This window comes from Prinia subflava, unplaced genomic scaffold, assembly GCF_021018805.1.
Source record: "Prinia subflava isolate CZ2003 ecotype Zambia unplaced genomic scaffold, Cam_Psub_1.2 scaffold_90_NEW, whole genome shotgun sequence".
Taxonomy (NCBI): domain Eukaryota; kingdom Metazoa; phylum Chordata; class Aves; order Passeriformes; family Cisticolidae; genus Prinia; species Prinia subflava.
This window is the reverse complement of record NW_026961097.1, coordinates 110001-122500: the sequence shown is the minus strand read 5'-3', so window position 1 is coordinate 122500 and position 12500 is coordinate 110001. Positions and strand designations below refer to the sequence as shown.

At 73.7% G+C, this 12500-nt stretch overlaps 1 protein-coding gene across 1 annotated transcript in view; it reads right to left on the bottom strand.

Moving 5' to 3' along the window:
- Positions 1–11886: 11886 nt before the first annotated feature.
- LOC134546462 (collagen, type I, alpha 1a-like) overlaps positions 11887–12500 on the bottom strand; it is a 5673-nt gene continuing 5059 nt past the window's right edge. The window contains exon 7 of the mRNA XM_063389283.1: positions 11887–12500. This exon is cut by the window's right edge and continues 132 nt beyond it. Within this exon, the coding sequence (XP_063245353.1) occupies positions 11887–12500 (614 nt within the window).

The following is a 12500-nucleotide window of genomic DNA, read 5'->3' as shown; positions in this document are numbered from 1 at the left end:
TAGACCTGTTCTCCCCGGCCGGACTTAGTCCCCAGCGGCCGAGCACCGGGTAGACCTGTTCTCCCCGGCCGGACTTAGCCCCCAGCGGCCGGGCACTGGGTAGACCTGTTCTCCCCGGCCGGACTTAGCCCCCAGCGGCCGACCACCACTGGGTAGACCTGTTCTCCCCGGCCGGACTTAGTCCCCAGCGGCCGAGCACCGGGTAGACCTGTTCTCCCCGGCCGGACTTAGCCCCCAGCGGCCGGGCACTGGGTAGACCTGTTCTCCCCGGCCGGACTTAGCCCCCAGCGGCCGACCACCACTGGGTAGACCTGTTCTCCCCGGCCGGACTTAGTCCCCAGCGGCCGAGCACCGGGTAGACCTGTTCTCCCCGGCCGGACTTAGCCCCCAGCGGCCGGGCACCACTGGGTAGACCTGTTCTCCCCGGCCGGACTTAGTCCCCAGCGGCCGAGCACCACTGGGTAGACCTGTTCTCCCCGGCCGGACTTAGTCCCCAGCGGCCGAGCACCACTGGGTAGACCTGTTCTCCCCAGCCGGACTTAGCCCCCAGCGGCCGAGCACTGGGTAGACCTGTTCTCCCGGGCCGGACTTAGCCCCCCGCGGCCGACCACCACTGGGTAGACCTGTTCTCTCCGGCCGGACTTAGCCCCCAGCGGCCGGGCACCACTGGGTAGACCTGTTCTCCCCGGCCGGACTTAGTCCCCAGCGGCCGAGCACCACTGGGTAGACCTGTTCTCCCCGGCCGGACTTAGTCCCCAGCGGCCGACCACCACTGGGTAGACCTGTTCTCCCCGGCCGGACTTAGCCCCCAGCGGCCGGGCACCACCGGGTAGACCTGTTCTCCCCGGCCGGACTTAGCCCCCAGCGGCCGGGCACCGGGTAGACCTGTTCTCCCCGGCCGGACTTAGCCCCCAGCGGCCGGGCACCACTGGGTAGACCTGTTCTCCCCGGCCGGACTTAGTCCCCAGCGGCCGAGCACCACTGGGTAGACCTGTTCTCCCCGGCCGGACTTAGTCCCCAGCGGCCGAGCACCACTGGGTAGACCTGTTCTCCCCAGCCGGACTTAGCCCCCAGCGGCCGAGCACTGGGTAGACCTGTTCTCCCGGGCCGGACTTAGCCCCCCGCGGCCGACCACCACTGGGTAGACCTGTTCTCTCCGGCCGGACTTAGCCCCCAGCGGCCGAGCACCGGGTAGACCGGTTGTCCGCGGCCGGACTTAGCCCCCAGCGGCCGAGCACCACTGGGTAGACCTGTTCTCCCCGGCCGGACTTAGCCCCCAGCGGCCGAGCACTGGGTAGACCGGTTGTCCGCGGCCGGACTTAGTCCCCAGCGGCCGAGCACCGGGTAGACCGGTTGTCCGCGGCCGGACTTAGCCCCCAGCGGCCGGGCACTGGGTAGACCTGTTCTCCCCGGCCGGACTTAGCCCCCAGCGGCCGACCACCACTGGGTAGACCTGTTCTCCCCGGCCGGACTTAGTCCCCAGCGGCCGAGCACCGGGTAGACCTGTTCTCCCCGGCCGGACTTAGCCCCCAGCGGCCGGGCACTGGGTAGACCTGTTCTCCCCGGCCGGACTTAGCCCCCAGCGGCCGACCACCACTGGGTAGACCTGTTCTCCCCGGCCGGACTTAGTCCCCAGCGGCCGAGCACCGGGTAGACCTGTTCTCCCCGGCCGGACTTAGCCCCCAGCGGCCGGGCACCACTGGGTAGACCTGTTCTCCCCGGCCGGACTTAGCCCCCAGCGGCCGACCACCACTGGGTAGACCTGTTCTCCCCGGCCGGACTTAGTCCCCAGCGGCCGAGCACCGGGTAGACCTGTTCTCCCCGGCCGGACTTAGCCCCCAGCGGCCGGGCACTGGGTAGACCTGTTCTCCCCGGCCGGACTTAGCCCCCAGCGGCCGACCACCACTGGGTAGACCTGTTCTCCCCGGCCGGACTTAGTCCCCAGCGGCCGAGCACTGGGTAGACCGGTTGTCCGCGGCCGGACTTAGCCCCCAGCGGCCGAGCACCACTGGGTAGACCTGTTCTCCCCGGCCGGACTTAGCCCCCAGCGGCCGAGCACCACTGGGTAGACCTGTTCTCCCCGGCCGGACTTCGCCCCCAGCGGCCGAGCACCACTGGGTAGACCTGTTCTCCCCGGCCGGACTTAGCCCCCAGCGGCCGAGCACCACTGGGTAGACCTGTTCTCCCCGGCCGGACTTAGCCCCCAGCGGCCGAGCACCACTGGGTAGACCTGTTCTCCCCGGCCGGACTTAGCCCCCAGCGGCCGAGCACTGGGTAGACCTGTTCTCCCCGGCCGGACTTAGCCCCCAGCGGCCGACCACCACTGGGTAGACCTGTTCTCCCCGGCCGGACTTAGTCCCCAGCGGCCGAGCACCGGGTAGACCTGTTCTCCCCGGCCGGACTTAGCCCCCAGCGGCCGGGCACTGGGTAGACCTGTTCTCCCCGGCCGGACTTAGCCCCCAGCGGCCGACCACCACTGGGTAGACCTGTTCTCCCCGGCCGGACTTAGTCCCCAGCGGCCGAGCACCGGGTAGACCTGTTCTCCCCGGCCGGACTTAGCCCCCAGCGGCCGGGCACTGGGTAGACCTGTTCTCCCCGGCCGGACTTAGCCCCCAGCGGCCGACCACCACTGGGTAGACCTGTTCTCCCCGGCCGGACTTAGTCCCCAGCGGCCGAGCACCGGGTAGACCTGTTCTCCCCGGCCGGACTTAGCCCCCAGCGGCCGGGCACCACTGGGTAGACCTGTTCTCCCCGGCCGGACTTAGTCCCCAGCGGCCGAGCACCACTGGGTAGACCTGTTCTCCCCGGCCGGACTTAGTCCCCAGCGGCCGAGCACCACTGGGTAGACCTGTTCTCCCCAGCCGGACTTAGCCCCCAGCGGCCGAGCACTGGGTAGACCTGTTCTCCCGGGCCGGACTTAGCCCCCCGCGGCCGACCACCACTGGGTAGACCTGTTCTCTCCGGCCGGACTTAGCCCCCAGCGGCCGAGCACCGGGTAGACCGGTTGTCCGCGGCCGGACTTAGCCCCCAGCGGCCGAGCACCACTGGGTAGACCTGTTCTCCCCGGCCGGACTTAGCCCCCAGCGGCCGAGCACTGGGTAGACCGGTTGTCCGCGGCCGGACTTAGTCCCCAGCGGCCGAGCACCGGGTAGACCGGTTGTCCGCGGCCGGACTTAGCCCCCAGCGGCCGGGCACTGGGTAGACCTGTTCTCCCCGGCCGGACTTAGCCCCCAGCGGCCGACCACCACTGGGTAGACCTGTTCTCCCCGGCCGGACTTAGTCCCCAGCGGCCGAGCACCGGGTAGACCTGTTCTCCCCGGCCGGACTTAGCCCCCAGCGGCCGGGCACTGGGTAGACCTGTTCTCCCCGGCCGGACTTAGCCCCCAGCGGCCGACCACCACTGGGTAGACCTGTTCTCCCCGGCCGGACTTAGTCCCCAGCGGCCGAGCACCGGGTAGACCTGTTCTCCCCGGCCGGACTTAGCCCCCAGCGGCCGGGCACCGGGTAGACCTGTTCTCCCCGGCCGGACTTAGCCCCCAGCGGCCGGGCACCACTGGGTAGACCTGTTCTCCCCGGCCGGACTTAGTCCCCAGCGGCCGAGCACCACTGGGTAGACCTGTTCTCCCCGGCCGGACTTAGTCCCCAGCGGCCGAGCACCACTGGGTAGACCTGTTCTCCCCAGCCGGACTTAGCCCCCAGCGGCCGAGCACTGGGTAGACCTGTTCTCCCGGGCCGGACTTAGCCCCCCGCGGCCGACCACCACTGGGTAGACCTGTTCTCTCCGGCCGGACTTAGCCCCCAGCGGCCGAGCACCGGGTAGACCGGTTGTCCGCGGCCGGACTTAGCCCCCAGCGGCCGAGCACCACTGGGTAGACCTGTTCTCCCCGGCCGGACTTAGCCCCCAGCGGCCGAGCACTGGGTAGACCGGTTGTCCGCGGCCGGACTTAGTCCCCAGCGGCCGAGCACCGGGTAGACCGGTTGTCCGCGGCCGGACTTAGCCCCCAGCGGCCGGGCACTGGGTAGACCTGTTCTCCCCGGCCGGACTTAGCCCCCAGCGGCCGACCACCACTGGGTAGACCTGTTCTCCCCGGCCGGACTTAGTCCCCAGCGGCCGAGCACCGGGTAGACCTGTTCTCCCCGGCCGGACTTAGCCCCCAGCGGCCGGGCACTGGGTAGACCTGTTCTCCCCGGCCGGACTTAGCCCCCAGCGGCCGACCACCACTGGGTAGACCTGTTCTCCCCGGCCGGACTTAGTCCCCAGCGGCCGAGCACCGGGTAGACCTGTTCTCCCCGGCCGGACTTAGCCCCCAGCGGCCGGGCACCACTGGGTAGACCTGTTCTCCCCGGCCGGACTTAGCCCCCAGCGGCCGACCACCACTGGGTAGACCTGTTCTCCCCGGCCGGACTTAGTCCCCAGCGGCCGAGCACCGGGTAGACCTGTTCTCCCCGGCCGGACTTAGCCCCCAGCGGCCGGGCACTGGGTAGACCTGTTCTCCCCGGCCGGACTTAGCCCCCAGCGGCCGACCACCACTGGGTAGACCTGTTCTCCCCGGCCGGACTTAGTCCCCAGCGGCCGAGCACTGGGTAGACCGGTTGTCCGCGGCCGGACTTAGCCCCCAGCGGCCGAGCACCACTGGGTAGACCTGTTCTCCCCGGCCGGACTTAGCCCCCAGCGGCCGAGCACCACTGGGTAGACCTGTTCTCCCCGGCCGGACTTCGCCCCCAGCGGCCGAGCACCACTGGGTAGACCTGTTCTCCCCGGCCGGACTTAGCCCCCAGCGGCCGAGCACCACTGGGTAGACCTGTTCTCCCCGGCCGGACTTAGCCCCCAGCGGCCGAGCACCACTGGGTAGACCTGTTCTCCCCGGCCGGACTTAGCCCCCAGCGGCCGAGCACTGGGTAGACCTGTTCTCCCCGGCCGGACTTAGTCCCCAGCGGCCGAGCACCACTGGGTAGACCTGTTCTCCCCGGCCGGACTTAGTCCCCAGCGGCCGAGCACCACTGGGTAGACCTGTTCTCCCCGGCCGGACTTCGCCCCCAGCGGCCGACCACTGGGTAGACCTGTTCTCCCCGGCCGGCCTCGCTACCCAGCGGCCCTTTCCAGGGTAGACCTGTTCTCCCCGGCCGGCCTCGCTACCCAGCAGCCCCTTCCAGGGTAGACCTGTGTTCTGCCGCCGGGCTTCATATGTGGTGGGCGGCTGCCGGGTCCACCCGCAGTCCCCGGCCGGCCTCGGTACTTGTCCGTCGAGCCCTGGGTAGCCCGGCTCTCCCAGACCGGAGGTGCAGCCCCGTGGCCCCGTGCAGGCCGGTGAGCACGTGACCGGCGGGCTGCCCGCACGTCCCGCCGGCCGGCATGTCCACGTGGCTGCAAGTGCACCGGCTCGCACCTGCTCTTTCACCCCGAGCGCCGTGCGGTCCGAGGCGGCCGACTTGCGGTCCCACGCGCTGCGCTGTTCCTGCCGCCTCCGTGTGCTGGCAGCCGCTGGCGAGCCCTGCCGCACACTTCCCCAGCCCTCTCTGGCCACGTCCTACCGCCACCCCCAACCGCTGCCCCGATCGTTCCCTGAGAGGGGAAGGGAGAGCCTTTAGGAGCCGGCGGTGTGCCCGCCACCTCCGTGCCCAAACAGACGGCGGCCGGGTAGCCGGCCTTCATTTCTGCATCGCTCGCTCCCTTTAGCCCCTCGCCGCGCTGCCATCGTGCCACGCGCTTGACCGGGGCCGGGGGTGAGCGGGAAGAAACGACGTCAAACCGAAAGGCCGAGAGACAGCAGAACAGAAAGATTCTTCGAGAAGGGACAGTGCTAAGCATCCCGCCACCACCTGCAGCCTGCCGACGGCTGGGCCTCGGCAGCCGACTCCTTGCCTGCCTCCACTGCCGCTGTAAACTGCTCGACGGGGGGCCTAGACGATGCCTGCAAAACTATGACTTCGGCGCCGGGGAAGCCGAGGGTGTCGGGCGGGGCGCCCCCTGCCGTGCCTGGGCGCGGGCAGGGAGAGGTCCGAAAGCGGGGCCGGGGACGCCGGCCGTGCACCGGCGGCCCGCCCCGAACCGTTGCCAAGCGGGGACAAGTCGGCAGGCAGCGCCGGGGAGGCCCAGGGTGTCGGGCGGGGGCGCCCCCTGCCGTGCCGGGGCGGTGGCGGGGGGAGGTCCGAAAGCGGAGCCGGGGACGCCGGCCGTGCACCGGCGGCCCGCCCCGAACCGTTGCCGGGCGGGGACAAGTCGGCAGGCGGCGCCGGGGAGGCCCAGGGTGTCGGGCGGGGCGCCCCCTGCCGTGCCTGAGCGCGGCCGGGGGAGGGCCGAAGGCGGGGCCGGCGACGCCGGCCGTGACACCGGCGGCCCGCCCCGAACCGTTGCCGGGCGGGGACAAGTCGGCAGGCGGCGCCGGGGAGGCCGAGGGTGTCGGGCGGGGCGCCCCCTGCCGTGCCTGAGCGGTGGCGGGGGGAGGTCCGAAGGCGGGGCCGGGGACGCCGGCCGTGCACCGGCGGCCCGCCCCGAACCGTTGCCGGGCGGGGACAAGTCGGCAGGCGGCGCCGGGGAGGCCCAGGGTGTCGGGCGGGGCGCCCCCTGCCGTGCCGGGGCGGTGGCGGGGGGAGGTCCGAAAGCGGAGCCGGGGACGCCGGCCGTGCACCGGCGGCCCGCCCCGAACCGTTGCCGGGCGGGGACAAGTCGGCAGGCGGCGCCGGGGAGGCCGAGGGTGTCGGGCGGGGCGCCCCCTGCCGTGCCTGAGCGCGGCCGGGGGAGGGCCGAAGGCGGGGCCGGCGACGCCGGCCGTGACACCGGCGGCCCGCCCCGAACCGTTGCCGGGCGGGGACAAGTCGGCAGGCGGCGCCGGGGAGGCCGAGGGTGTCGGGCGGGGCGCCCCCTGCCGTGCCTGAGCGGTGGCGGGGGGAGGTCCGAAGGCGGAGCCGGGGACGCCGGCCGTGCACCGGCGGCCCGCCCCGAACCGTTGCCGGGCGGGGACAAGTCGGCAGGCGGCGCCGGGGAGGCCGAGGGTGTCGGGCGGGGCGCCCCCTGCCGTGCCTGAGCGGTGGCGGGGGGAGGTCCGAAGGCGGAGCCGGGGACGCCGGCCGTGCACCGGCGGCCCGCCCCGAACCGTTGCCGGGCGGGGACAAGTCGGCAGGCGGCGCCGGGGAGGCCGAGGGTGTCGGGCGGGGCGCCCCCTGCCGTGCCTGAGCGCGGCCGGGGGAGGGCCGAAGGCGGGGCCGGCGACGCCGGCCGTGCACCGGCGGCCCGCCCCGAACCGTTGCCGGGCGGGGACAAGTCGGCAGGCGGCGCCGGGGAGGCCCAGGGTGTCGGGCGGGGCGCCCCCTGCCGTGCCTGAGCGGGCCCGGGGGAGGGCCGAAGGCGGGGCCGGCGACGCCGGCCGTGACACCGGCGGCCCGCCCCGAACCGTTGCCGGGCGGGGACAAGTCGGCAGGCGGCGCCGGGGAGGCCCAGGGTGTCGGGCGGGGCGCCCCCTGCCGTGCCTGAGCGCGGCCGGGGGAGGGCCGAAGGCGGGGCCGGCGACGCCGGCCGTGGACCGGCGGCCCGCCCCGAACCGTTGCCGGGCGGGGACAAGTCGGCAGGCGGCGCCGGGGAGGCCCAGGGTGTCGGGCGGGGCGCCCCCTGCCGTGCCTGAGCGGTGGCGGGGGGAGGTCCGAAGGCGGAGCCGGGGACGCCGGCCGTGCACCGGCGGCCCGCCCCGAACCGTTGCCGGGCGGGGACAAGTCGGCAGGCGGCGCCGGGGAGGCCGAGGGTGTCGGGCGGGGCGCCCCCTGCCGTGCCTGAGCGGTGGCGGGGGGAGGTCCGAAGGCGGAGCCGGGGACGCCGGCCGTGCACCGGCGGCCCGCCCCGAACCGTTGCCGGGCGGGGACAAGTCGGCAGGCGGCGCCGGGGAGGCCGAGGGTGTCGGGCGGGGCGCCCCCTGCCGTGCCTGAGCGCGGCCGGGGGAGGGCCGAAGGCGGGGCCGGCGACGCCGGCCGTGCACCGGCGGCCCGCCCCGAACCGTTGCCGGGCGGGGACAAGTCGGCAGGCGGCGCCGGGGAGGCCCAGGGTGTCGGGCGGGGCGCCCCCTGCCGTGCCTGAGCGGTGGCGGGGGGAGGTCCGAAGGCGGAGCCGGGGACGCCGGCCGTGCACCGGCGGCCCGCCCCGAACCGTTGCCGGGCGGGGACAAGTCGGCAGGCGGCGCCGGGGAGGCCCAGGGTGTCGGGCGGGGCGCCCCCTGCCGTGCCTGTGCGCGGCCGGGGGAGGGCCGAAGGCGGGGCAGGGGTGGCCGGCCGTGTAGCGGCGGGGCGCCCCACACCAATGCCGGGCGGAGAGCGGTCCGAAAGCGGGGCCGGGGAGGCCGGCCGTGTAGCGGCACGGGCGCCCCACACCAATGCCGGGCGGGGGGAGGTCCGAAGGCGGGGCCGGGGAGGCCGGCCGTGTAGCGGCGGGGCGCCCCACACCGCTGCCGGGCGGGGAGAAGTCGGCAGGCGCCGCAGGGGAGGCTGTGGGTGTCGACCGGGGCGCCCCCTGCCGTCCCTGTGCGGCGGCGGGGAAGGGCCGAAGGCGGGGCCGGGGAGGCTGACGTTCTTGGGCGGGGCGCCCCATTCCGTCTATGGGCGGGGGCGGGTGAAGTCCGCAGGCGGGGCTGGGAGGCCGAGCGCGGACCGGCGGGGCGCCCCACACCGTTGCTGGGCGGGGAGAGGTCCGAAAGCGGCGCCAGGGAGGCGGACGTTTTCGGGCGGGGCTCCCCCTCCCGTCTCTGGGCTTGTCGGTCTGAAAGTGTGGCATTGGGGTGTGAGTGTGGGGAGTGGGGGCGTGTGTCTCTTTGTCCCTGTGAACGCGGGCCGACAGCCAGCAGCTTCGTGCCGGCCCCGGGCACCTCGGCGCCGATCCCCCGCGGCCCTCCAGACCTGCGCCGAGGGCCGAAGACCTCTGCGGACCGTGAAAGAACCGACCCGAAAGCGGGCGCCCGCCTGATGGCCCCCCCCCGCTGCGGGCTCTGCCCGTGGGGGGGCGGGGCCGGGTGGGGCGGGGCGAGGCGGGAGCAGGCGAGTCGCGCCAGGAGCCCGCGGCATGCTGCCGAGTTCCGTCGCATGGACGTGCTTCTCCTCCCCGCTGTCCCCCCCTCCGTTTGGGGTTGGGGGGGGGGAGAGAGGGGGGCTGTGTAGCGTCCCGAGGAGGGCGGGTGGGGGTGGCGACGCCGTTTTGGTGGTTCAGTGTGTCAGCAGGCCGAGTACAGGGCACAGCCTGCCCATCAGCTCGGCTGGAAGTGGTGTGGGCGCAAAGCGAAAGTAAATCAAGTTTGCAAAGAGTATTTTTCCCCGAAAACTTTCTTGTTTCAAGAGAGTAGAAGTAGCGTTCTTTCAGAAAATTAAAATGAAATGAAATGAAATGAAATGAAATGAAATGAAATGAAATGAAATAAAATAAAATAAAATAAAATAAAATAAAATAAAATAAAATACACCCCCCAAAATATGTCTCGGTCTTGAAATGGAGTTCATCAGGTAGGCGGGAGGGGGCTGCTGGAGCAATCCGGCAGTCAGGCGCTACAGGGGCTGTGGGCTTCTGAGATGGTAGGCGGATGCCAGGTCTACCCGGCTCCGGGGCCGGCGGCCGGCGGCTGCCGCGCCCGGAGCCGTCGGCGTGGCGCGGCGAGAAGGTCTACCCCGGAGCCAGGCGGTGGCGGGCGGATGCCAGGTCTACCCGGCTCCGAGGCCGGCGGCCGGCGGCGGCCGTGTCCGAAGACGTCGGCGTGGCGCGGCGAGAAGGTCTACCCCGGAGCCGGGCGGTGGCGGGCGGATGCCAGGTCTACCCGGCTCCGGGGCGGGCGGCCGGCGGCGGCCGTGTCCGAAGACGTCGGCGTGGCGCGGCGAGAAGGTGTACTCCGGAGCCGGGCGGTGGCGGGCGGATGCCAGGTCTACCCGGCTCCGGGGCCGGCGGCCGGCGGCGGCCGTGCCCGGAGCCGTCGGCGTGGCGCGGCGAGAAGGTCTACCCCGGAGCCGGGCGGTGGCGGGCGGATGCCAGGTCTACCCGGCTCCGAGGCCGGCGGCCGGCGGCGGCCGTGTCCGAAGACGTCGGCGTGGCGCGGCGAGAAGGTCTACCCCGGAGCCGGGCGGTGGCGGGCGGATGCCAGGTCTACCCGGCTCCGGGGCGGGCGGCCGGCGGCGGCCGTGTCCGAAGACGTCGGCGTGGCGCGGCGAGAAGGTGTACTCCGGAGCCGGGCGGTGGCGGGCGGATGCCAGGTCTACCCGGCTCCGGGGCCGGCGGCCGGCGGCGGCCGTGTCCGAAGACGTCGGCGTGGCGCGGCGAGAAGGTCTACCCCGGAGCCGGGCGGTGGCGGGCGGATGCCAGGTCTACCCGGCTCCGGGGCGGGCGGCCGGCGGCGGCCGTGTCCGAAGACGTCGGCGTGGCGCGGCGAGAAGGTGTACTCCGGAGCCGGGCGGTGGCGGGCGGATGCCAGGTCTACCCGGCTCCGGGGCCGGCGGCCGGCGGCGGCCGTGCCCGGAGCCGTCGGCGTGGCGCGGCGAGAAGGTCTACCCCGGAGCCGGGCGGTGGCGGGCGGATGCCAGGTCTACCCGGCTCCGAGGCCGGCGGCCGGCGGCGGCCGTGTCCGAAGACGTCGGCGTGGCGCGGCGAGAAGGTCTACCCCGGAGCCGGGCGGTGGCGGGCGGATGCCAGGTCTACCCGGCTCCGGGGCGGGCGGCCGGCGGCGGCCGTGTCCGAAGACGTCGGCGTGGCGCGGCGAGAAGGTGTACTCCGGAGCCGGGCGGTGGCGGGCGGATGCCAGGTCTACCCGGCTCCGGGGCCGGCGGCCGGCGGCGGCCGTGCCCGGAGCCGTCGGCGTGGCGCGGCGAGAAGGTCTACCCCGGAGCCGGGCGGTGGCGGGCGGATGCCAGGTCTACCCGGCTCCGGGGCCGGCGGCCGGCGGCGGCCGTGTCCGAAGACGTCGGCGTGGCGCGGCGAGAAGGTCTACCCCGGAGCCGGGCGGTGGCGGGCGGATGCCAGGTCTACCCGGCTCCGGGGCCGGCGGCCGGCGGCGGCCGTGCCCGGAGCCGTCGGCGTGGCGCGGCGAGAAGGTCTACCCCGGAGCCGGGCGGTGGCGGGCGGATGCCAGGTCTACCCGGCTCCGGGGCCGGCGGCCGGCGGCGGCCGTGCCCGGAGCCGGCGTCGTGGCGCGGCGAGGAGGTCTACCCCGGAGCCGGGAGGTGGCGGGCGGATGCCAGGTCTACCCGGCTCCGGGGCCGGCGGCCGGCGGCGGCCGTGCCCGGAGCCGTCGGCGTGGCGCGGCGGTAGCGGGCGGCAGTGCGGCGAGATGGTCTACCCGGCTCCGGCGGGACTTAGTCGCATTTCGGCAAGCGCCGGGTAGACGTGGTCGCCGCAGGGCTCCTGGAAGTGCACCAAGGGGTCGCTGTTTGTGGCTGCCTCCAGTTACCTCATCGTAAGAGGCGGGGCGCGCCGGCGCTCCTCCCCGGTGGCGTACTTGCCGTTCTCTTGGGCTCGCCGGCGGCCTCGGACTCGTCTGTCCGTATAGTGGGAGCGAGTGGCGGGCCGCATCCCCCAGGCTGTTCAGTGCCTGTGTCCGTAGGCGGAGGAGCGGCGTCTGCGCGTGCGGTCGCCCGGGCCGAGTAAGTGCCGCCTGGTGTGGGACGAGTCGCGTGGCTTCGTCCGGGTTCCCGTCTTGCCCAGTCAGTGGGTACAGAGACCCAAAGGGTCGACGAGAGAGAGAGAGAAAGGAGGAGCCGCGAGCGTCCCCCGCTCCGGCTCGGCTGATGCCGGCTTGGATGGTGAAGGGCGCGGGCTCTCACCTACGTCTCCGCAGGCGTACGATGGTGGCGGGCGAGGCGGCGTCGCCTCGTCCCTTAGATCGCCCGGCCTTAAGCCGGGGCCCGCTCTGCCGGGTATTTTTCGGCGGTGGCCTACAGCCGAGGGTGCGCGGGGTGGGTGCCGGGCCCCTCTGCTTGGTGTCCCCCGCTTTCCCCGAGAATCCCCGAGGACGGCCCGGTGGGCCGAGGTGGCGGCGCCTCGTTCCCCGCTCCTCCCGACTTGTTTGCCCAGCGTGTGTTCCGTGTTCCGGGAGTGCCGCGGGGACGTTCCGTGGGGCGTGCGGCCTTGCCTCGGCCCTTCTCCGGTTGCTCGAGGGGCTCGGTGACGGGAGTGGCCCGCTGAGGCTGTGTCGGGGACGGGGTGGCGGCACCCCGTCCCGCCCTCCCCGCCGCCGGGTGTCGTTGAAGTCGTCCCCCTTCCTCGGCCCTAAGCCGGGGACCCGCGTAGCGGGCGCACTCTCGCGGGGCTGGCGGCCGGCCGCGGTGGCCGGCTCGCCCTAGCCTTTGCGGACTCGAACCCGACAGAGAGCCCTGGGAAATGTCGTGGGCGAGGCGGCGGCGCCTCGCCCTTCGGTCGCGACCGGCGCGAAAGAGCCACGATGCAGGGGGCGGCCTGTGGTGTCTGGCCTGCCCCGGCTGCCGTGGTTGCCGGCGGGCTGGGGTTCTTTCGAGCAGGTCCGCCTCTTCTAGGCGCGTGTGCGGGCGGA